The sequence below is a fragment of the Rattus rattus genome, chromosome X (genome assembly GCF_011064425.1).
Source record: "Rattus rattus isolate New Zealand chromosome X, Rrattus_CSIRO_v1, whole genome shotgun sequence".
In the NCBI taxonomy this organism is placed as follows: Eukaryota; Metazoa; Chordata; class Mammalia; order Rodentia; family Muridae; genus Rattus; species Rattus rattus.
Window position 1 is genome coordinate 42,486,317 of NC_046172.1, and position 27,110 is coordinate 42,513,426.

At 33.7% G+C, this 27,110-nt stretch overlaps 1 protein-coding gene across 1 annotated transcript in view; it reads left to right on the forward strand.

Moving 5' to 3' along the window:
• LOC116887852 (dystrophin-like) overlaps positions 1-27,110 on the forward strand; it is a 64,106-nt gene that overhangs the window by 36,039 nt on the left and 957 nt on the right. The window contains 5 exon segments of the mRNA XM_032889356.1: positions 1,810-1,923; positions 3,501-3,656; positions 12,339-12,509; positions 17,018-17,200; positions 21,356-21,489. Of these exon segments, the coding sequence (XP_032745247.1) occupies positions 1,810-1,923; positions 3,501-3,656; positions 12,339-12,509; positions 17,018-17,200; positions 21,356-21,489 (758 nt within the window).

Consider the following 27,110-nt stretch of genomic DNA (forward strand, 5'->3'; position numbering starts at 1 on the left):
TCTTGTACTAAAGCACTACCAAGAGTGTCGAATCCATGACCGACATGTTCGACTGAGGCTAGCAATGATTGCAGCCCACCCTTTATATGGAGGCTTAAGAGAAATTGTATTTGTTTGCTATTTTTAGCTGCTTGAAGCAACATACAATCTTTTGTTCAAGAGCCTATCTTCTTTCATGTTAGAATCTTTTGGTGGCATTATATCCATATCTGGCTCTGAATCTGTTTCTGTCTATCCTGCTACCCGCCACTGTACCATCTTCTGCATTTGAAATTAAGTGATTTTTCACTTACATTCTAAAAGTTTCCCCCTTCCCAGCCTTTCTTCAAATTTTTCACTCCCATTGCCCGCACCTCTGAGAGGGAAGGCAATGCATTCCATGGGCTCCATGGCACTCCTTTTGCTTTTTCTTACCTTTCTCTTAATAAAACAGAATTCTATTATATACATTGTGGTATGGCAAATGATAAAGTATATTGTTCACATTTTTACCTTTTTTATATCTATAATGTCACCTATCATGTGCACTGTTTTTTTTTTTTTTCTTTTTTCTTTTTTTTTTTTCGGAGCTGGGGACCGAACCCAGGGCCTTGTGCTCGCTAGGCAAGCGCTCTACCGCTGAGCTAAATCCCCAACCCCCGTGTGCATTGTTTTTTGATTAGGTATATTTGCTTTCAGATTAAACATGTGCAACTGTGTTAAGCAGTATAACTTATTAAGAAAGAAATCAATTGACAAAAGAAAGAAATAATGAAACACCATTCTACAAGTGATCTCAACTACTCTATAATCTACTGGGACGTAGTATTAAAGAAGCAAAAATGAGATCCTTGTAAAATGAAGCAGATGCTCAGTTCATATTTAAACCATAAAATGTACATTAGAGAATGAATTATATTGTTCAAAAATGTGCTGCTATACTTTTGCATGAATTCGGATTAAACACGGCAGCAACAATAAGACCATTGTAAAGATCTGTTACAAGTATTTATTTAAAGGAAGATATAGTTATATTTCCATCACTGACATAAATTGAGAGAAAGGATTTGAGTGTAGTAAGAAATGAATGAACCTAAGAAGAAATAATTCATTCCTCAAGGAGTCTATTAGGTAAGACATGAATATAGCAAGAGACATAGAGAGGAAATTAGTCTTGAGTGATACCAGAAAGGAGATAAAGTTGAGATCCTTATATTTAGTCAAATGTTTTTTTTAAGTAGTTATTAATTATATTTTAATCATATTGAAAGGGAAATTTTCTGTGAAGCATATACCATTGGTTACCTAATCATTATTTCTAATTGGTTAGACAAATAAGAAATTAAGAGTTCTGACTTTAAAGATAAGAAAATCTTCCGTTAAAATCCCCAACTGAAGGGACTGTTTAAACTCTCAACCACAGAAAACAAGTTGCAAAGCTCAGGTTAAGGAAGCTATAAAGACAGCATAATCTTGAGTTTGCATGCATAGTTTGTTTTATGTACACTAAAGGTACATTGTTAGTATTATCATGAGTTGTTTTGAAACTTCAAATTTCTCTAGAGGGGTATGATTTAATGTTCTTGAGAGGTACTTCATAAAACCACATTTGGTATTTTTTTTAATTTTTAGCAATAGCAGACTTCATACACCAGTGTTCATAGTGTAGACCATAAAATGCACTCTTAGTAAAAATATTATTTTCCATAAAGCTTAAATGAGATATCCCTCATTGCTTTTTCTGACTTATGTTTGGATATATCATCATGATGGACTATGTTAAAAACAATCAGAGCTTATTAATGCCTTCAAATTGTTCTTTTATTACAGAATCACAAAAAAACCTTGCAGAAATGGATGGCTGAAGTTGATGTTTTCCTGAAAGAGGAATGGCCTGCCCTGGGGGATGCTGAAATTCTGAAAAAACAGCTCAAACAGTGCAGAGTAAGATTTTTATATGATGGTGTGCAAGTGATGCTTTTTATACATCTTTTATATAATTATCTCAGTTATTTCCTACTGGAACAGTTTCCAATACCTGAACATGTTTTTGGATTTTATAATACATAGAGGTCATGAGTATTGCAAACAAATTTCAAGGCCTTCAGAAAAAAAAAAAAGTAAGTGCATGCTGACCGGAGACTAATATAGTTGTCTTCTGAGAGACAGAGGCAGAGCATGACAAATACAGAGGCAAATGCTAGCTGCAAATGATTGAACTGAGAAGGGGTCCCAGTTGGAGGAATTAGAGAAAGGACTGAACGAGCTGAAGGGGCTTGCAACACCATAAGAACAACAATGCTAACCAACCAGAGCTCCCAGGGACTAAATCACTACCCAAAGACATGGACTGATCCAAGGCTCCAGCTGCATATGTAGCAGAGAATGGACTTGTTGGGCAGCAATTAGAAGGAGAAGCCTTTGGTCCTGCAAAGGCTGGACCCCCCCCCACCAGTGTAGGGAAATGTCAGCTTGGGGAGGTGGGAAGTGGGGTTGGTTGGGGAGGGGGAACACCCTTATAGAAGGGGATGGCGTTGGGATAGGAGGCTTATGTCCAGGAAACCGGGAATGGGAATAACATTTGAAATGTAAATAAAAAAATATCCAATAAAAAAAAAGAAAAGAAAAAATAGTTTCTTTATCCAAAATTTTGCAAGTGCCAATATTGCCTTTTACTCTGGCCATACTTCATAAACATTAACACAAAATTTTGTGTAATTTAAAGAAAAACTTTCAGCTATTCATTAATTCTTACCTTAGGATGTTATTCAAATGAGTAGTAAATGATTGTGTGTGTGTGTGTGTGTGTGTGTGTGTGTGTGTGTGTGTGTGTGTGTGTGTGTGTGATGTGTCCACATTTGAGGAGTGCCTTCCTCTCTTGCTTTCCATGGTGGGATTTTTTGAGACAATTTCTCTCAATGAAGATAGAGCTCATCAGTTGACTAAACTAGCAGGCACCAAGTATACATATTTTACCTTTGTATTCAAGCAATAGAATAAATACACATAAAACTCTGGCCAAGTTTTTAGATGCATGGTGATATCTGAACTTATGTCCTTATTTCATTGAAAGAACTTAAGCCCAATAATCATTGTTGAATTGATATTCATTAGACCATTGTCATGCAACATGGAGAAAGTAATCATTCTCTTTAAATAAACCTAGAAAGCAAACATGCCATCATCACACACATGATTATTGGAGTAACCTATTTTTCAAAAACAAAATTTTGAAATTATTCTTGTATGAAGCTCATCAATTTGACTCATTTTCTAGCAAGAAATGTCAAATATAAAATTTATTTGAAAGTTGTGAGGTAAGTAGCAAACATATAGAAAATTTCCTGCATTCTTCATGGCACAACAGCCACTGAATATCTTAAGGAACTTATGTATACAGACTTATATATTGTTCATCTTTTAATAATCAATATACATGTGGAAAGTTATGGTAAATATATAATAATTAAATTTATGTTGGTACTATTACATCCACATTAAACTACATATTTTTTCCTTAGCTTTTAGTTGGCGATATTCAAACAATCCAGCCCAGTTTAAACAGTGTTAATGAAGGTGGGCAGAAGATAAAGAGTGAAGCTGAATTTGAGTTTGCATCCAGACTGGAGAAGGAACTCAAAGAACTTAACACTCAGTGGGATCACATATGCCGCCAGGTATGAATAGTTTAATTCACTGTGGCTTCTGTACAATAATTTAGTAAATTTTCTGACAGTCTATCTTCCTCATTTTCTTTATTTCAAAATTTCTTCCTGATTATATTGCTTGTCAAAACACTCTTATGTCAAATGAATTAGGTTTCTTCTAACATATAGAAGTATTTTATAGTTTATACATATGAAAGTCTATAATTGTGATACAAAAAATAAATTTTAGTTCTGATACTGTTTTATTAATTGAGTTAATGAGAGAGAGGAGTAGTATGCATATTATATACATATGGCATATATAATATCTATTATATAAGTTTAATTCAACACTATATATATGCATTAAATGATACATATAATACAATATGTGACACATACAACATAATATTTTTATTATATATCATATAATAATATAATATATGTTGTATAAAAGTAAATGATTTTACCTAAAATATTTATTTTATATATTACATGTGATACATATAACAGAATATACAAACATATAATATACTGTATGTCACATGTATGTCACAAACTATACATATTATATGTTATATATAATAAGTTATATATTATATATTAAATAACACACATATGCAGTATATGTGTGACATATATTGTATATTATACATACAGAATTATATATAATTAATATATAATATATAAAATATAATAAAGAGTAAATAATTAATATAAAGTATATAATATCTACAACCTAATATCTAATGTATAATGTATAATGTCTGATATCCAATGTCTAACATAATATATGATGTATGATGTGTGAAGTGTGATATGTAGTATGTAATTCTCAATAGGTGATATATTTTATGTAACAATATGTTTATATATATATATACACACATATGTATACACACATACAACATATGTATACACAAACACATATGCACACGCACTTGTACACGATGGAAATAGCATATGATACATAGCATGTGAAATGTAGCATGTACCATGTACCATGTAACATGTAGCATGCTATGTGTCACATGTAACATGCAACATATAGTGTGTAACATGTAACATGTAATATGTCATGTGTAGTATGTAGCATGTTGTGTCATGTGTAGCATGTAGCAGGTCATATTTAGCCTGTACTGTGTAACATGCAGTATGTAGTATATAGCATCCTGTGTGTAACATGTAACATTTACCATGTCATATGTAGCATGTCACATGTAACAAATTGTTTCTCACATGGAGCATATAGCAATTAGTGTGTCATATGTAGTATGTGGTGGATAGCATGTAGCATGATATATTGATTGTGTAGTGTGTTGTATACAGTGTTTAGAATAAAGCATACATTGTCATATGTAACATGTATAGCTGGAAGCATGTTGCATTTCATATGTAGTATATGTTGTATAGCATGTAGTTTGTAGCATGTAGCATGTCCTGTGTATTATATAGCCTGTAACATGTAATGTGTTGCATGTCATATGTGATGTGTGATATGCATATAGCATGGAGCATGGAGCATGTATATTTGTTATATGTTATATGTTATATTGTATATCACATGTTACATGGTGCAAGTTATATGGTACACATTACATATTCCATAGAATATATTACATGTTATATATAAGTTATATATATATATGATATTTTACATATAGTATACAATATATAATAAATAATATATGTGATATTTTATGATACTATATGTGGTATACATTATATGATATAAGAATATAAATATTATATATTATAATATAGTAAATATGTTTGTAATATATATTTTGTATTATATAGAATATACTTTATGTTACACATTACAAACTATATATTACATTTACATGTCAAATGTTATACGTTATATCTAATTTTGGCATTAAATTTTGGAAAATAAAACATATTTATAAGAAATGTGCATCTAATTTTTGTTCCCCATAACATAATATTTTTTATTAGAGCAGTGTTTGCTTTTTAACTTAGTAATTAGAAGTTAAAGACAAGTTTCAATTGTGTGTTATATGACAATTCTTATCTTTGCTTTTTTTTCCCTTTGGTTATTTTTATGTAATATTTTGCATTTCAAAATAAAAGAATCCATAAAGGCAATAGATAAGTTTAATTTCAGAAATAATTTATAACAGTGAGTCAAAACAAATATTTACATTTAATACAATCATTAACAAATAAGTAACAGTTCTATTAACTCACAAATGAGATAGCCCTTAGACAGCTAACTTGCAATCTTCTCCTGCTATAGTCATTAAAAGAAGCGTTTTCTAAAATAAAAAATGATTAAACTTTGGATTACATCTCTGAAATTTTTACACGTCCTGGGTGTGATTTGTTAGTTTTAGGAATAGTCTGCACTACAATGCATACACTAGGACTAGAAAACATACAAATATTTTATTGAGAAAATAAGTTGGGTGAGTAGCAGGAAACTTTAAAGAATCAAAACTATTTTACTAATACAAATATATTTTTATAATTTATAGAAGAATACTTTTATAATTTCTAGATTTTCATGATTTAATTATTTCTTTTTTTTTTATTAACTTGAATATTTCTTATATACATTTTAGTGTTATTCCCTTTCGGTTTCGGGCAAACATCCCTCCCTTCCTGTATGGGTGTTCCTCCCCACCCTCCCCATTGCTGCCCTCCCCAACAGTCTAGTTCACTGGGGGTTCAGTATTAGCAGGACCCAGGGCTTCCCCTTCCACTGGTGCTCTTACTAGGATATTCATTGCTACCTATGAGGTCAGAGTCCAGGGTCAGTCCATGTATAGTCTTTGGGTAGTGGCTTAGTCCCTGGAAGCTCTGGTTGCTTGGCATTGTTGTACATAGGGGGTCTCAAGCCCCTTCAAGCTCTGCCAGTTCTTTCTGATTCCTTCAACGGGGGGTCCTATTCTCAGTTCAGTGGTTTGCTGCTGACATTCGCCTCTGTATTTGCTGTATTCTGGCTGTGTCTCTCAGGAGCGATCTACACTTCTGCACTTCTTTGCTTCATCCTTCTTGTCTAATTGGGTGGCTGCATATATATGGGCCACATGTGGGGCAGGCTCTGAATGGGTGTTCCTTCAGTCTCTGTTTTAATCTTTGCCCCTCTCTACCCTGCCAAGGGCATTCTTGTTCCCTTTTTAAAGAAGGAGTGAAGCATTCTCATTTTGATCATCCGTCTTGAGTTTCATTTGTTCTAGGCATCTAGGGTAATTCAGGCATTTGGGCTAATAGCCACTTATCAATGAGTGCATACCATGTATGTCTTTCTGTGATTGGGTTAGCTCACTCAGGATGATATTTTCCAGTTCCAACCATTTGCCTACAAATTTCATAAACTCGTTGTTTTTGATAGCTGAGTAATATTCCATTGTGATTTAATTATTTCAAACAGAGAAACCAACAATGGGGAAAGAATGAAATAACTCTTGGAAATTAATTAGTATTAAATTTATTTGTTAATTCATTTATTTATTTATTTATTTATTTATTTATTTATTCATTCATTTTACATCCTAATTGCAGCCCTTATGTATTCCTGGTCGGTCCCACCCTTACAGACCCTCCTCCCATTACATCTTCCCCTTCTCTGAGAAGTAGAAGCCCACCTTGGATTCCATCCTGCCTAGGACATCTAGTCTCATCAGATCTAAACACATGCTCTCCCAATGAGGCCTAACCAGGCAGTCCAGCTAGGGGAAGAGAGTTCAAGGGTAGGCAACAGTCAGAGATAACCACCACTCCAATTGTTAGTGGACCCTTGTGAAGACCAAACTGCACCTCTGCTCCAAGTGTGTTGGGTTCTAACCTGTGAATGCTCTTTGGTTGATAGCTCAGTGGTCTCTGAGCTCTCATGGTCCCAGTATACTTGATTCTATAGGTCTTCTTGTTCTGTGCTTGACCCCCTTCTGTTTCCTCAATTTTATACCCCACTCTTCTATAAGACTCATCAGTTTCCATCTGCTCCTGGATGAAGCTTCTCAGGAGACAGTTATGTTAGGCTTCTGTCTGCAAGCATAGCAGAATATCATTAATATTGTTAGGGGTTGGCTCTCTTCCATGGAATGGTGTTTTAGTTAGGGTTTTATTGCTGTGAGCAGACACTATGGCCAAGGCATCTCTTTTAAAGTCCAACATTTAATTGAGGGAGCTTACAGGTTCAGAGGTTCAGTCCATTATTATCAAGGCAGGAGCTTAGCAGCATCTGGACTGACATGGTACAGGTAGAACTGAGGGTTCTACATCTTCATATGAAGGATGCTAGGAGAAGACTGGCTTCCAGGCAACCAGGATGACACACTTTCTCCAACAAGGCTACACCTCCAAATAGTGCCATTGCTTGAGCCAAGATTATTCAGATGACCACAGATTGGTCTCAACTTGTGGCAATCACTAGCTATTCCCTCAGTTTATGCTCCATCTTTATTCCTGAGCATCTTGTAGGAAGGACCAATCTGAGTTGAAGGTATGGTGGGTGGGTTGATATCCCCTTCCCACAACTGAAATCCCACCTGGCTACAGAAGTTGGTTACTTCAGTCGCCATATCCCCTGCTGATAGAAATTTCATGTAGGGTCAACCCAGAGACTCTTGTAGCCTACCATATACCAGGTCTGGAAATAGTCCCAGAGATGTGCCCCCACCGATGATTTCCATTCTCACTCCCAGCCACCTCCCTCTCTCCACCCCACACCTGGTTCCCATTCTCATTCACTTCCTCATACCATCTCCCCCAAACATGTTTCCTCTCTTCATCCATTTAAAATGACTATTTTCTTTCCCAGTCTGAGTGAGACTCACACAACTTCCCTTAGACCCTTGTTATTATTTAGTTTCATTTGGTCTGTGGATTGTAACATGGTTATCTTACACTTCATGGCTAATGTGCATTTATAAGTTAATGTATGCCATAGTGTCTTTCTGGATCAGGGTTACCTCACTTGGGATGATATAGGAGCATATTTTTATAACTATTGCATTTTTTTAAGTTTCCTTGCTTAAGACCTACTGTTAAATATAATGTGTATTAAAAATACATTGTTCGAAAAAGCAAACAAACAAACAAAACCAAAGGGGACAGGAAAAGAAAAACATTGTTCAAAAACATTATGAATTTACTGACATATTGCTTAACAAAAACTTGTCATGGAATCTAACTTCATACTGATCCTGGTATTTAATCATAAATATTTTTATATCTCTTTCATTCTTGAGATACCACAATCCTCATACACGTGCTGTCCCAAATGACCAAGTTTTTCAGAGTCACAAATTCTGCATTTTGGGAGCGAAGAAGTGAGTACAGTAAAAAGACAGGCTGAGACGTTGTTTCCCATTCATTGTTCCTGAGGCAAGAAGAGAAAAGAACTATAAATCATTCCTTTATAGAAATATTTGCACATCACAATGATTATACAGTGTTTTCTCTTATGTTAAGAATAATTTGTTAGAAATTGTTAAATTTTCTGTAGTATTTAAAGATGTTTAACAATCCTACATCTGGTTTTTAAAATTATAAAATGATAAAGAATTTATATTATAACTAATAAATAACAAATAACAGCAACATTATTTAAAATCTCAGAGATAATATATCTAAATCAATAATGTTAAGATTTAGCTATTAAAATTAAAGGATAATTCTTTTCAGTTAGTCCACAAAAAATGATCTATGCTCAAAAAAGTAATACAAAGAAAGAATTAAGTAGTGTTTTGTATTTATCCGTAACTGAAATTGCCATAATTTGTACATATTTATAAAATATTCAAATTCATTAAAATATAGCTCAATTGATTAAATATTTAATTCTTTTATTTACTTTATTTGACCATGGAATTATTAAACCTTCATATCAGAAATAAATTGGAATACAATAGACATTTTATATATCTTTATGAAAATTCTACTTAATGGAGATGATGGCATTGGAATGAGTCAAATATTATCTAAGAAGACCAAGTCATTTCTTATTCTGATGTCATATGTTAAAGAAAATGGTGAAATAATATTCAATATTAGACTTGAAGATTTCACAACAGAAGACGTGAAGTACTTTATGATTTATCTATCATAAGAATAGAATACAATATAATCAGCTGACTCTGACAATTGTGTGCATTTCAGTTAAACATGGCATTTCCTTCTAAATTTATCACATTGTCCTTGCTAATATGCTTGCCATAACTGAAATGTTTGAACATAATCCTTTTAACACAGGAAAACACAAACATTTCCTAATTTTTATCAGGCTAATTAAATCATGGATTGTCACATTTATAAAAGACCTTGGGAGCTAAACATACTAACTCTTACTTTAGTTATGAATGTGATGAAAGACAATTGATGATGTTACTTTTCTAGGGCTTTAGTCCAATCATTCTGATCCCAAACAGCTTCCCTTCCTGTATACTCAAGCTATCATTGAAGACTGTATCTTCATGTCCCTAAAATGTATTTTTGTTCACTTTGCTATAGTTTACTTTTAGAGCATATTATGTATTTTTTACTACAGATCTTGACTAACTTCTTAGTCTTTTTAATACTTTGTATCCTCTTTGGTTACTTCAAAAGATTAAGGGAAAGCATACTAACCATGTAAAAATTTAATAGCATGTTGACTTGTGCTCTTTATAGACTCACTGTCCAAAAATATGTGTTTATTGGAAAAATTGTTAAATTTACTGTTGGCGATTTATCAAAGATAACTATTTTCACTTGGTCTAGAGGTTAGTATATTTATCTAGAGAGAAAATTCAATAATTATATTATTTTGTTAGTTCTGATGTCTGATTCTACAGATATTGAATATCAACCATGCTGAAATCTTTGTTTCTGTAATATGAGGCATTATTTAAAATACAAAAACTTGTTCAGTTCTAGACTGAATAACTGTTAAGAGTTACACTTAAATGGAGGATGGAAGAATTTTACAACAAGTGTAATACTATAGGATACTTTGTAATAGATGCTCAGATATAGGGCATTGTTTTTAAAGTTACAGATTTTGCTATTTTTCTGATAAATAACTACTAAATTATAAGACACCTCAAATGTTTAGAAAGGGGAGTGGCTTTAAACATATACTTTACAAGATGGCGCTGTTGCACAGTGGTCCAGAGTTTGTCACCTGTCAGAGAATGCTCTGTGCCAAACTCTAGAACTAAAACAGAAAATGACCAACAAAAAAAAAATCTTCTGACATACATTACGTGTGTTTACATATATTATTTAACAATGTGATTTTCAAAAACAATTTATATATTAATTAACTTTTTATTTTGCTATAGATATGTTAATGGCAAATGTACATCACAATTTCTTTATTCCCTCACTAAAATATATCTGGAAATGTTTCCAACTACTAGTGTTTCCAAGCTGAACTGAAAAGTTTACACACAAATTTATACACTTCAATTCACTCTTAAGAATGAAAAAGAGAATCTAAGATTCAAGAATATTAACATTTTAAACATATTTGTCTGATATACTGTCTAAAGTTTATATACCTTTGTTTATTATTCTCAACAGGCATGGAAATTTCTTTCTGCCACCTCTTCCAAACTGATCATCTTCAGTATTTAATCTTTGCATATTTTATGGAAAAATATATTCATTATGATCACTTAATTATTAGTCATATTTGAACATACTCTTCAGATACACATATGTTACATGTGATATGTATTATTAATATCATATACTATGATATATCATGTGTTTATTGTATGAGGCCATATATTCCTTTTAATAAATCACTTATGCATTTTTCACTGTTTTACATTTTGATTTATGAGAACCCTTAAGTACTAGAATATTAAATTATGCAAATATTATATGAAATTGTCAGTGTATATGCCCATATAATTAACTATAACATTTTCTATTTGCAAAGAAAATTGCTACTTAGAATAGTGAGTCTTTTATTAACTGTGATTACTAAGTGGCTCTAGCTTATATTTAGAACTGTATAGCATATTCATACCCCATGAGTTTTAGTTTTTTGTTTGTTGTTGTTCTTGCTGTTTTCTTGTTGTTTGTTCCATTGTTTGTAAAGATAGGTTTGCACTTTAGCTCAAGGGTCAATTCTCATTTATATAGCTCAGGCTGAACATGAACTCCTAATAGCCTCCCAGAATGCTTTTATTATAGTCATAGTCCACAACGATTGGCTGCCATGAAAAGTTTTTTTTTTCTGCATTCAAGAACATCTTGAGAGTAATTATAAAATAGCATCTCTAAAATGTAATGAGCCGCAAAATTACTAATCAGGTCTATAGTGCTAACTTAGTCTACTTTTTCCAGAAAAATCAGTGCAGGACCTTCAGGTTTTCAACTGGATAATATCACTCTGGCGAAGTTCTGCTGGTTCATCACCAATCGTATAAGTGCTTTTAGGAGGTGGTACGTTCCTTGAAAATAATTGCCAGCACTAGTTTTGCCATTGGTTAAAGTATTGAGACAAAATTCTTAAGTAGACTCAGGTATACTCAATTTCTCTTTCACGTGAAAGGTGGTGAATATTGATTTATTTAGCTCATTTCCCATGTTCTTTTTTGCTTCATCTTTACTAGCTAAGATTTGTTGTTTATAGAATGATAAATAATAGGGTCAAAATAAAGCATCTTCACTGAAAATACTTATGATTTACCTATTTTGGGATATTAATGGTTCTTTTATTTTATGTCTTGTTTGTTTTCCTTTTAAATTCAGGTCTACACCAGAAAGGAAGCCCTGAAGGCTGGTTTGGATAAAACTGTAAGCCTCCAAAAAGATCTATCAGAGATGCATGAGTGGATGACCCAAGCTGAAGAGGAATATTTAGAGAGAGATTTTGAATATAAAACTCCAGATGAATTACAGACTGCTGTTGAAGAAATGAAGGTAAAATAAACCAAAGAAAACAAAGTAAAAATAGAAAGAAATATAACATCATCAGATAGTGATTCTTCAAAATACCACATCTTGTAGGAACATGAAAATGGTGTTTATAATAACTTTCAAAAACGAATCCCATTAGATTTTTAAAATAGAGATTGATTACTGATGAGGAAACAATTGATGGAGGTCAGATGCTGTTTTGCAAAGTTTGCTTTGTAAAACATTTCTGAAGAAGTGCATTTCATGTGAGAGGATCTGAGTCATGAGAGAAAACCAACATGAAGAAAATACATCTTCAAAGCACATTCTTATCACAGGAAATACTTCCAACAAACAAAGATCCTAAGATAAACTGGGAAAGGAAATAATAATAATAATAATAATAATAATAATAATAATAATAATAACAATAACCACTGCCTACATAAAAGAGATAGAGCAGAGGGTAAATGATTCAAGGTTCATTTGAGGCAGTGGGCAAATATCCATTAACATCCAAGTTGTGTGGGGTGGGTTAAGAGAGGAGTCAGCATTTAAAGGGTTTCACATAAAAGCCTGTGATGATTTTAAATTTGATTGTGAAGAGGTCATGATAAGACTAGCTATATAAATAGTGCATATTTGAAACTAATTCAGATCATACTTTCTTGGTCAATCAGAAATAAATAAGGCAAATCTTCATAGAACAATTGATTACACATGTACATGTTTTATCTGTAGTGGAACAACATGGACAGATGATATGTTACACTATTCCATTTTAGTCAAATTCAGTTATGATTTTCCAAATTCTTTTCACATGTGGTGTGCCATGCTATAATATTTTCATTTCCTGATGGCTTTTGTCTATCACCTGTAATAAAAGTCTATAAATATTTCTTCATATCCCTGAGAAGATAAATGCCACATTTTGTTGCCACATTTTCTGCTTTGTTTCTTGCCGGATTCTTTTGTTTGGCTTAGTCTTTCACTCACCATTCCTTGGCCTTTTATATACTTTAATATGTATAACCTGCTAATTGATGGTAACACTGGAGCAACCAACATTTTTGTATTTGTATACATATCAACTACCTAGTCGGACCTTTTTTGTTTTTGTTTTTGTTTTTGTTTTTTTTAATTTTCATTGATGCAGATTAGTAGCACACTTCAAATTTTAAAATTGTAAAAACAATCCTGAAAGTAAGTGAGCAGTCCAATCAGTTTTTCATGTTGATTGGCATGTTTAAATAATTGGTCTAGCTACACAATTGGTGCAGTATGCTGTAAAATTGAAAAGGAATGGCTCAGGCAGCCTCTGGCAATAGAAGCTAAGGGAATTGGCAAAAAAATCCAATTTCTTGAGGTTCTGCTTGCAAGTTAAGGAATTTCTTGAGGTCAGTTCACTATCTGCTGTACAATGATAGGGCTTGCTCCAGACTTCTAACTGTTATTTTTTGAACATTCTATTCATTCGTATTGCTGTAAATACGAACAGACTTATTTTGACATCTCTCTCATTAAGAGACCAGAGATCTCCTATCGCTTTATTTATTTTTTTCTGATATTAAAATGACACTACTGTTTTGTAATTGATATTATTTTATCTTTTCACAAGTAAAAAAAAATTTGCCTATTTTAAGGGACTGAAAGGAAGTTTTTGATGAGCAACCTCATGCTTTGTATCTCTTTTAGAAACCATTGTTAATTATATTTTCTATCTTCATAATTAAAAAAATATTGAATTCATTATAGCAGATGTTCTTTTATTAACATTTCACTCTTGTAGTTTCAATCCTGGATCTTAGTATAACACATATTTGTAATAAAAAGAAATTATACAAACATAACATTTGCTTAATCACCAAAGCACTAGTATTAGTATTTGAGGAAAGAATGGGGATCACCCTAGAATATTTGTATAAAAAAAATTAAGTTTAGGCTGGTGAGATGGCTTAGTGGAAAAGTAGTTTGACAGTCACCGGATCCAGTTCAACTCTTGTACTAATTGCTGGAAGGAAGACATTTAGCCACAACGTGCCCCAACATCCAGATGGATGTACTTTTGATTGAAATCATCAAATGATAAATAAATATATGACCCTGCCAAAGAGAGGCCCGATTTGGAATTCAATATGACCTTTGGGGTATGCTAGAAAAATAATATGTTTTCAAAAATATTCCATGTAATGACAGTTCCAGACTTTGGTTATACTTTGGCTCATTCGAATGAAAAATATTACTGAGCTTATAAATTAGATGCGTGAAGAAGCCCAAAACGCTTGCTTTTACTGAAGATGGTATTGTAATGAATACCTTCAAACCTTACCTAAATTCCTAAATTTTGGCCCCATATATACATTGATACATTTTGAACACTATTACAAGTCTTCCACTCACCCGTGAAAGTCAGACATACTTAAACTATAATAAAGAAAAGACATACATTTAGAAGCATTCATTTAAATTGTTTGACTCTTTCAAAATTTCTAATCCAGACTAACAGAACATGTTTGAAGTTTGATTCTAATGATGGTAATAGGCCAATAGTTCTGAAAGTTTTTGATAATTATAAGAATACCACAGGCAAAAAAGATTTACATAGAAACAAACCCCAAGCTCATATGATGCTTGAAAATTTTATAAGAACAAACTGATTTTTCAAATGCTTAAATTAAAACCATGAAATAAATGATTTTATATTTAAAGTGTCCTGTATATTTTACTATACTGCATATTTTATGGCATTCTAAGATTAATTCCAATTCATGCTTAAAATATAAATATATGAAACAGTATTTTATATCTCTCTTGTCCATATACTGCCCATATTCTGAACTGTTCACACTATTTGTAAGCAGGACCAAATTCCAAATTACCCTAGCCAGAATCTGCATTATTTCACATCAATTACACTTTAAAACTTTGTGACAACTACAAATATTAGGGAAGCAATATTGTCTGAACTCCCTTTCAGCCAGTTTTAGAAGATTACATGTATACAATCCTCAAATTCCACGAAATATGAAAGCAATAATTCTGAGGCATATGTTTCCCATAGCTTTCCTGTAGGAATAATGTCTAGTCATTAACTAAATTGACTAGGATTATCATTGGATCTTCATAATTTTTCTTCTGTTTCTTATGTCCAATTCCTATTCACCGAATGGTATTTCCTTCATAGACAACATGTACATTATGTACTTTAAATACTTATAGTTGGTATTGTTGAAGAAAAAAATTGAACTATAGACTATAGTCTTTCTCTCTCTCTCTCTCTCTCTCTCTCTCTCTCTCTCTGTCGCTCTCTCATGTTTTTTATGCGTGTTTACATGTGCGTGCTCCAAAATCTATTTTCACATTATAATTTAAGTGAAAACAGTCTCTAAATTACATAGGTTACTTCTTATTGAAAATGTTATGTGTTTTATGAAACTCTTTACAATTAGCAAAATGCAAGATGTGGAGAACCCTGGATAATGTCGATCAAACAAAAGCAACTATAACATTTTTGTTAGATGATATTGAAGACCAGCTTGAGGGCTTTGATTAGATTAATGCCAGAGTAGATATAACTCTGTTATAGAATCACTTTCTGTCTTGAAGAAAAAGAATAAGACTGATGTTATGATTAAAAAAGTGATATTAGCCATTCATCAGAACCAGGACAGGGGATCCAGTACTATTTGATATATTGTGCTTTAAGATGTTTTGTATATATAAAATGTTCACATATATGTGATGCTTTTCTAAATATGACTGTGTTATATTGTTGAATTGAGCTTCCATATTTTCAAATGGACTTGTCCAAGTTTTAAGTTTTATGAAGCAAATTTTCATCCAAAAGAAAAGGGAAGCAATAGCTGTGAGACTTTGTACTTTAGCTTTCTAGACTTTTCCTAAGTTTTCAATTACTGAAGAATCGTCTTTCATCAGAATATTCCAAATATAACCGTAAACATTTTTTATATTTACTATCTTTTCATTTATATAGCATCTTCACTAAATTCAATTGTGATTCACCTGAAAATTTCATAAGTGATGTTGATTATAGTCTTCTAAATATTTTCAAACATGTTATTAACACATGCAATTCTTAACTTTTGATGCAACTTTCTATAGATACATACATATATTTGAAAAATATATATCCATGTACAGATAACTTATCAAATTATTTTTATTTTGAGACAAAGTTTCACTTTTCCTAAGGTGACCTCAAAATTATTATATATCCAAGAATGGCCTTGAAACCATTTTTTGCCTGTATCTATATTCAAAGTAAAGGAAAAACAGGTGTGTGTACCGTACCCTACTATAGCCATTATTAAAATCTATTATATTTTATACTAACTTTCAAGTTTTTAATCATACATAAATCTGAAATGAAAGAATTGGAAGGAGCATTTGTTTTATGTTCACAAACTATCCTAACAGAAATTCAACCAGGAAGAAATGGTATGCCAGATAAGAATGAGTATTGGAAGTGATAAGGTTGAGTTGCTCTTAAGAGATTACGATTTGCTTTTCAGAGAGCTAAAGAAGAGGCCCTGCAAAAAGAAGCTAAAGTGAAACTCCTTACTGAGACTGTAAATAGTGTAATTTCTCAAGCTCCACCTGCAGCACAAGAGGCCTTAAAAAAGGAACTTGAAACTTTGACCACGAACTACCAATGGCTGTGCACCAGGCTGAATGGAAAATGCAAAACTTTGGAAGTTAGTTGTTTTATTTTTTATCAGTTCAATGTCAAAATCATAATAATTAAGTATCTAAGTTTTATGTAAATAATTTAATCTAGAATTCTTCATCCACACACCTACAATGTGTATAAATTGTGACAGTTTCTTAACTTTCATAAAACTCCTTTTAGTCTGTGAATGATCATGATAGATTTTGTGTTATAATAGAGATGGCACAGCATTTATAAATGCTTTCTCTTCTTTCAGTTAACAAGAGTTCAATTCATAAGACCTGATATAGGGTGTTCACAACTGCTGCAACTCCAGTTCCAGGGGGTCTGGTGTTCCTTCAGGACTAAATTGGCATTTGCACAGGTGTTAGATTTGGGAACATTCACATATGGTCACAAATACAAAAATGCTTTTAAAAAGATATTTTTGTATGTATTTTATGGTTTATAAATTAACTATATGACTTAAAATACTTAAACAGCAATTATATTTTACTGGTCTTATAAGATTATGAAATTTATAAATACTAGATTTTTATAAATTAAATTGATTTACATACATTTAAAGGTATATAAATTTATTTAATTCTCTCACATGTCAGCATTCTGTGTAGAAATTTATTTTTATTAGAATGGTTTTTAATAATCATCATTGGGCCCTCTATGCTTCTTTTTAGAGGATATTGCCTAGCTAGCTCATTTTTGATATTTTCTATTTATTCATTTTCACAAATGGTACTTTATTTTATTCACTTGGTTTATTTAATGGACTGTTTTTATGTGAATATAGAAAAGAATTCAAGCACTGCATACATTAATCATTCTATCAAAAATAAGTAGCTATTTTTATTTTGAAAATGCAAAGGGGAAAGAGGATATAAAACTTTCAAATGGGTATGATTTCCAAAACAGGGCACAAGTTGAACTTTACATTTTCTATTCCTAGACATAATTGTCTCTGTGAATATGCTTGATCAATAAAGGGTTCAGTTACACCACTATTTTTGAGTTATAATATTTTTAATAGAGTTTTGCACTTCTTGAAATGTGAAGGCATATGGAAGGCAGATGTAGTTCTGACTGGTAAGATATAGAGTAAAATATTTTGAGGGGGGTTGGTTGATAATTTCAAGCATGCATATAAAAAATTTTGTAAAAGTCTACCCCCATTTCCTTTCCTCCATTTCTTCTTATATCTCCACCAGTATTGCAAATTGATCACAATTTCAATCCTTTCCTTTTCTTTATTTCTTTATTTCTTCCCTCTTTCTTTCCTCCCTCCCTTGCTCTCTCTCTTTGCCTTCTTCCTTTCTTTCCTTTCATCCTTTCTTTTTTATCTTTCTTTCATTCATTTTTCCTCTTTCTTTCCTTTGTTCTTCCTTTTAACCTATAGAGTTATTTGAGTGGAGTGTAAGTAATCTCATAGGGACTGTAATTGTAAAACAATCTGACTTTCTTTTTACCAGTAGCATAAATTGCCAATATCTTCTCAAATAGGTGTGAGATTTTATTTCCACAGTCCTACCACAACTAAAGGCTAAGGTTGGTCTGACTTTATTCTATGGGTCCTATGAATGATGCCTCAACTACCATGCAACAACATCGATGTATTCATAAAATAGTTTCCTTTTAGTCATTCACTGTCTTTGGATCTTACAGTTTTTCTGCTTGATTTCCTACAATGATACTTGAACCTTGGAAGAAGTGGGGTATAATATAGAAATACCTTATGGAGAGATGAGCATTCTGAAATCTCTTATTGTCCACACCTTGATCAGCTGTAGATTTTTATGTTAATCGCCATTTATTGGAAAAATAAACTTCTCAGATGAATATTGAGGGCTACACTAATCTACTGATAACAACTCTATAGGAATCCATTTAATGCTGTAAATATTTATCAGAATAATAGTATAACAAATAGTTTTGCCTAGACTTGTACAATAAATTACTTAGACAAAGGAGTTCTGTAACAATGAATACTTATAAAGTTATATGTAAAAATATGGCAAAACAATAAGAAACTGTAAGTATGAATTTTGCTTTCACATTACCTATGGTATATAAACTTCCATATCTATCTATAGGTTTCTGTTTCCCAATTAGTTAATACTATTATATATTTATTAATTTGCATAATATTCATTTAGAATTTCCAATGCTATTCTACTCATTTCTGTGACTGGTTTTGTCGTTACCCTTCTCTTCTGTGTTCAGTTTCTTACTGGCTCAAATATTGAGTGCAGTTGCAAGTTTTCTCACATTTCACATAATTGAAATGCCTTTTCCTTCTATTGAGTAATAGAGAGTTGAGCATATTATTATGCAGACAGTATTATTTTTCTAATACTGAAAATATTATTCCCTTGTCTTTTGAATTTTTGAGCAGTTAAGAAGTCTACTATCAAACTTTTTTCCCTTTATTTTGGTCTGGTACCTTTAATTTTCTCTTTGTATGCCACACTCTGTAGTTTTGTTTTATAATACATGGATATATATTTCTGGATATTTTTATTTTGTCATCTAGAAGGTTAATGAGAACTGAGAAACTGATATATTGTTTCTTTTTATAATGGTCCTCGATTATATTTTTGAGTATTGTCTTTTCTCCGATCTATACATCCCTCCTAAGAGGATTTTGCATAATATCAGTGAATAATCTCTCTGTTTCATAATGTTTCTCAATTTTATTGGATCGTTTCTCTATTGTTAACTGTGAATGTCCAATTTAGAATAATTTCTCAAGTCTGAGATTAAGTTCTTAAGTTTTTATCTACTTGTGCCTATTCATACATATGCTTACTTATGATTGCATGTATGTGTGTTTGCATTTTCCCAATGAATGCATTCACATTATTGAGAGGTTTATACTCTATAAATCTGACACTTTCTCATAATTCTGTTTTGTATAATAAATCCTAATTAATACAATTGACACATTTACCATCTGTTTGATTAAGTCTCATGTCACTAATTATAAGAATTTAATAATTTTGTTTTCCTAATAATGAAATCAATGACAAATTCTGTTAGCTGTCAAATTTGGAGCTTTTTGTAGTGATATTTTTATATTTACCTGTAGTTCCAAATCTATTTTCTCTTTCTTAGATTTTGTTTTGTTTTTAATAATTTTCTTTTTCTTGGATATTTTATCTATTTAAATTTCAAATGTTATCCCCTTTCCTCCCGCTCCCATACCTCCCTCTCCCCTCCCCCTTCTTCTATGAGGATGCTCCCATTCCCATCCACCCCCTCAAATTATAACATTTAAATGTCAATATCATAATTTATACATTCAAATTTTAAATAGTTTAATATTTGGAATTTATGAATAATTATTATAGTAAGAATAAGAATTTTTATTTAAAAACACCTCCTGTCTCATAGGCTCTTATTGTCAATCTTTCAATGCTAGTACAAGGAGAGAATCCCTTCATATATATAATCTTTGCTTAAATGGTCATAAATATCTTTCTAATGCCAAGATATATTTGTGATAATTATTCTGTTGTCACTTGCTAAATTATGCTGACTAATCTGTCTTGTTCTCTGCAGATTCTATGTAATTTATTAGAAACATTGGTTGCCTTTATTTATATACATTTTCAATCCCATGAACTGAAAACATCTTCAGGTATTCATGGTGCCTTGAAATATTGTTTAACATGATTTCTGTATGCTTTTACAACACGTTCCTATGAAAGTTACCCTTCTTTGCTCAATGTATTAATGGTCCCCAGACATTATCTTATTTAACTTGTTTGCTCTGGGGAATTGAGCCTTCATTTCCTTCATGAGTTGTCAAATTCCAACAAGTTGCCCTTGTTTCCTCTGAACTGGAAAGGAAAAGCCTCTAGCTCTTTCTGAATATGCTCGTTTACTACACAGATTGTGCTCTTTTTTTTTTTTTTTTTTTTTTTTTTTTTTTTTTTTTTTTTTTTTTTGGTTCTTTTTTTCGGAGTTGGGGACCGAACCCAGGGCCTTGCGCTTCCTAGGCAAGCGCTCTACCACTGAGCTAAATCCCCAACCCCCGATTGTGCTCTTTTTAAAATTTATTTTTATTTATTCTTCTATCATACTATACATTATCAGAGGATCTTCCCTTCCCTGTTCTTCTCCCAGTCCCTCCTCCCCCTACCTCCTGTGTCCTCCCATGCACTCCTCCTTTGTTCCCTTTCAGGAAAGAGCAGGCATCTCTGTGATATCAACCAAATATGGCATAGCAAGTGCAGTAAGACTCGGTACAAAGAATCATATCAAGGTTGGACAGGACTACCTAGTAGGAGGAAAAGGGTCCCAAGAGGAGGCAAAAGGGTCAGAGACATTCCCACTCTCACTCACACTACTAGGGTTTCCACAAGAACACCAAACTACACAACCAGAATATATGCAGAAGGCAAAGCGCAGACCTATCCAGGCTCCCTTATAGTCAGATCTGCCTCTGTGAGCCCTTATGAGCCCTTATCAGTTGATTCTGTTGTCTGTTATGTTATGATGTGCTTGATCCCACTGACTCCTACAATCCTTCCACCCCATCTTCTGCCCGATTTCCCAAGCTCTGCCTAATGCTTGACTGTGGGTCTCTGCATCTATTTCCATCAGTTGATGCATGAAGCCTCTCTGATGACAATTGGGCTATGCACCAATCTATGTGTATTGCAGATTATCATTAGGAATCATTTCAGTAATTTTTTTTTGTTAAGGCACGTTTAGTTCTACTATAGGTGTCTGAGCTATCTAATCTCTGATTTCCGGCCCTGAAGTAACTGCCAGGTATGGGCTATCTCTTGTGATATGGACCTCAAGTTAGACCAGTCATCCTGTAATCTGTGAGCCACAATTGCTACAGTACATCTTGCAGGCAGCCTAGCTTGTAAGTTAAAGATTTTGTGGCTGGGTTGTTGTTCCAATACCACCTATGGATGTCTTGCCTGTTTAAGAAGATGGTTGTACCAGGCTCAAAATTCTCCAGGTTTAGAGTCCTCTCTAGGTCACCCTAATAGGTTCCAAGGAGTTTTCACTGCACTGTGTGTGCACTCTTCTATGCATGCTCCAATGCAAGTCCTCTCTCCCTCTGGAGGGTTGAGAGTTTCCCACAGTGGAAATGTACTTACCAAATATGAAGAAGGTTGTGTGTCCAAGTTTTAGGATAGTAAAACGAACCAAAAGAAAAGAAAATGAATATTAAGATATGGGAATAGTTTCTCACTCTTGTTTGTTCTCCAAATGAAAACACCTTTCTGAGTAGAACTGTCCTGTCCTCTTTTTTTTTTTTTTTCAGAGCTGAGGACGGAACCCAGGGCCTTATGCTTGCTAAGCAAGCGCTCTACCACTGAGCTAAATCCCCAACCCTGGAGAACTGTCTTCTTTATAGTAAAATAGTCTCCTCATGATAACTTCACCATAGCATCATAGATTGTGAAAGTTGTGTCCTTACTATATAAAATGTTGTGATTTAACCCTTTTATTTCTTAAGTATGACAAATTATTAACAAACTCATATAGTACAGGCAATATACACGCCAAACTAAACACACATTATAAAATTGTTCATTTTTCTATTACCTCTACCATTTTCCTAGTATCTTTTTATCATAAAATATGAATTTAAACATTTGTTAAAACTTATGGTTTGTTCCTGTTTTATTCCTTTTATTTTTTACAGCTCAGCCATTGCCCCTATTCTGCCCCCACCCCAGAATCCCTCATCCCATTTCTCCTCCCCTTTTTCCAAGAGGATGCCCCTAGTCCACTCCTGGCCAGACTTCTCCCTCCATAGGTCCTCAAGTCTCTAGAGGGTAAAGTGCATCTTTTCCCACTGAGGCCAGACCAGGCAGTCCTCTCTTATATATGTGTTTGGGGCCTCAGACCAGCTGATGTATGCTGCCTGATTGGTGGCTTGGTGTCTGAGAGATCTCAGGGATCCAGGTTAGCAAAGACTGCTGGTCCTCCCATTGGGTCATCCTCCTCCTCATCTTCTTTCAGCCTTTCCCTAACTGAACCACAGGGATTCCCAACTTCAGTCCAATGGTTTGGTATATCTACATCTGTCTCAGTCTGCTGCCTGTTGGGACTTTCAGAGGACAGCCCTGCTATACTCCTCTCTGTACGCACATGATAGCATCAGTAATAGTCTGACTTTGGAACCTCCCCTTGAGATGGATCCCAAGTTAGGCATGTCAATGGACCTCCTTTCCCTTATGCTCTCCTCCATTTTTGTTCCTGAAGCTCTTTTAGACAGGAACAATTATGGGTCAGAGGTTTTGGATGTGAGATGGTAACCCCACCCTTCCACTTTATGCCCTGTCTTTCTACTGAAGGTGAACTCTGAATTTCCTCATCCCACCATTGGGAGTTTCATCTGAGGTTCCCCCCCTTGATTCCTAAGAGTCACTTTGATTCACCTTCCAAATCTCTGGTACATTCTAGAGGATTCCCCCTCCCCTCTCTGAGGTTGCACATTTTCATTCATTTTGCTGCCCCTCAGGAATTCTTTCCTGTCTCACTCTTCCATACCTGATCATGTCCCCCTCTTCTGCTCTTCCCCTCCTCCTCCCCAATCCCACTCAGGTCCCTCTTTCCCTCGGCCTCCCCTGATTATTTTCTTCTCCCTCCCGAGTGTGATTGAAACATCCTCACTTGGGCTCTTATACTTGTTAGCCTTCTTTAGTTTTGTGGATTTTATACTGTACATTTTTGGGCTAATATCACTTATTAGTGAGTACATATCATGCATGTCCTTTCGGGTGTGAGTTATTTCAATCAGGATGATATTTTCTAGTTCTTGTAAAGTTTGTTTGTGAGTTTACCTATTATAGGAATTGTTGTTGAAATTCTTATTGCTTTTGATTGTTATAAGTCTTTGTATCTAACATGGTCCTTGAGATGTTGTGCTATGTTATCATCTGTAAAATCATCATAAGTTTTGATTCATTAATGTAACATCATTACTTTCTATCCAAACAACAAAAATAATATCAACTTCCTCTTAATGCTTGGTGGTGGAGATTTTTTAAGTTCTTCCTTCAGAATAAGTGTCCTATTATTGTTAATATTTGTTTGACTTGTGCGAGACTAATTTTTCCTTTATAATAGAAAGCTAATGGTAAATATCATAGCATTCATGCTATATCTGGTAAGCCAGTCCTGCATATTATTCTCTCAGTTTGTATTCTACTCCCTCTCCATTTTACTTTATTGGACATGAATAATTTTCTGATTCGTGTTTAAGAGATAAACTTTAATTTAAAATGTATTGTTTGTATTCAACTTGAAATTTTTTTAAAAAATATTTTAGTTCCTCATCCTTTTCTTCCTTCCATTGTTCCTAAGAAGATACCTGCTTCCCGCCAACCCTCCCCACTCCCTGAGGCCTCAAGTCTCTTAAGGATTAGGTGCCTCTTCTTCCACTGAAACCAGATCAGACAGTTCTCTTCTGTGTATATGCCGGTTGCCTCTGTCTAGCTCCTGTATGCTGCTTGGTTGGTGGTTCAGTGTCTGAGAGATCTCAGGGGTCCGGGTTAGTTGAGACTGCTGGTCTTCCTACAGGGTTGCTTTCCTCCTCAGTTTCCTCTAGCCTTTCCCTAATTCACCTACAGGGCTCCCTGACTCCAGTCCAATGGTTGGGTGTAAGTATATGCTTCTGTCTTAGTCAGAAATATGTAACCTCTGGAGGTAGGAGGTGGGGTTCCCTCTGGAGTTTTCCAGAGAACTGGGAGGTGAGAGACTCTCAGGACTCAAAAGGAGGGACCTTAGAAGAAATGCCTAACAGTGAGGAGAGGGAATTCATAGAGTCCACTTCCTGTAGAAAGACAGAGCACCAAGTGGTTTCTATCTTACAGTCAAAAACTCTGAGACATACTCTGCAAAAGGCAAAAAGGCAATCTAGTGACCAGCCAACTTGAGATCAACCTGAAATTTCAATTACACTAAAACAGTATGATGGTGATCACAAGTTCCATCTATTATTTTGAAAAATTTGCCATTTCATGAGTTCTGTGCTTCAAAGCCCTTAAATTCTTTTATTTCAATGTACTTTTGTCTTCCAAATTGTTAATCTTAACAGTTACTCTAAATAAATTTTCATTCCAATTTAGAATTTAAGAGTTAATTTTATTTTAAAAAACTGATCTATGAAACTGCTGCATTGAGCCTATGTAGCTGTGCTCTTCAAGATGTATTTAGCAAGGAAGAAACCATCCATAATGAGAGTTAAATCATCAAGTCACTTCACTATTTCAATTTTCACCAAAGTTGATATGATCACTTACATCCCCTTCACTAATTTATTCTGGGATTTAAGATAATACTTGTGTTTTCCTACTGGCATGTTTGCCAAGAAGGAAAAGAGGATATAGATCAGCAGGATGTTGGAATGATTTAAAGTTTATATAATCATTTAATAGGAAAATGCTTAGTTTTCTGTTTGGAATATACAGTATAAAATTAATAAATTGTTGTAAGTTGAAAAGAATACAGGCAATTTAAAATGATGTTAAGCAGACAGATATAGAACATCCTACATTATTTTTAAAGACTATAAATAAAGCAGGAAATATTTAGACTTTAATAATCATTTAGTATCTCTTAGAATAAATATTTCTTTAGCCTTGCTATTGATGATACATTCAGGATGATGTACTATGAGATTGCATCATTGTTTTTACTATTCTTAATGAATTTAGCTCTAATTTATAATATCACACATAGTGTAGATAACTGTTATGGTAATGTAATCAGAAGACTTTATATTGGTATTACCAAAGTAATGCTAGCCACTTGCTATGAATCAACCAATTGAATAGCTGCTAGATTCTCCATATCCCATGCCATATGCTTGCAGTATTTTCAGCAATAGAGTCTCACCATCAAGATATGAATGGTAACCAAGAGCACTGCCAATAGCCTGTAGTATTTGAGGTGCTCTATGGGAAACCTGTGGCCAACAACTCAAGTTAGGTTGTTTACTTGATAGCCTATGATATCGAGCCAGGATATTATCTCTACCATCATATGGCAATTTCATTTAATTTTCATTTATATATTTTTTTCCTCTATCTTTATTAAATTGGGTATTTCTTATTTACATTTCAATTGTTATTCCCTTTCCTGGTTTCCAGGCCAACATCCCCCTACCCCCTCCACCTCCCCTTCTATATGGGTGTTCCCCTCCCCATCTTCCCCCCATTACCACCCTCCCCTCAACAATCACATTCACTGGGGGTCCAGCCTTGGCAGGGCCAAGGGCTTCCCCTTCCTTAGGAAACTTCTGCAATATTAGGTTTACATATTTTTTAAAAGAAAGTTGGTTATGCTATTTGTCATCAGCTCTGAGTAACTTCCTAATATGTATTTGATGAAACACTGAAAACTGTCATTCAATCAATGACATGTGAGAATACCATTATCTGATGTCCTGTAGCTTTATGTTTGCTACTTAAGTTCTAGTATGCATTCTGACTAATAGGATTATCTGACCCCATCAGGTAGTCAATATTTTTTCCCCTAACTTTTCATTTATTAAATTCAAAGGCTTTTATTAATTTTAGAAATGACACTAATACACCTATCTGAACCCAGGCATTTATTATCATACAAACTACAGAGGCTTTAAGAAATTATATAATTCATTTTCTAACCATCAAAGCAAACATATAAACTGACACTTGTCTGATATCTTCGTTACCTAACCTTCATCAAGCGTCATAGAATTCTGATAAGTTTTTTTTTTCCAGCATTTTTTTTTTTATTAACTTGAGTATTTCTTATGTACATTTCGAGTGTTATTCCCTTTCCCGGTTTCCGGGCAAACATCCCCTTCCCTCCCCCCCTTCCTTATGGGTGTTCCCCTCCCTACCCTCCCCCCATTGCCGCCCTCCCCCCGACAGTCTAGTTCACTGGGGGGTTCAGTCTTAGCAGGACCCAGGGCTTCCCCT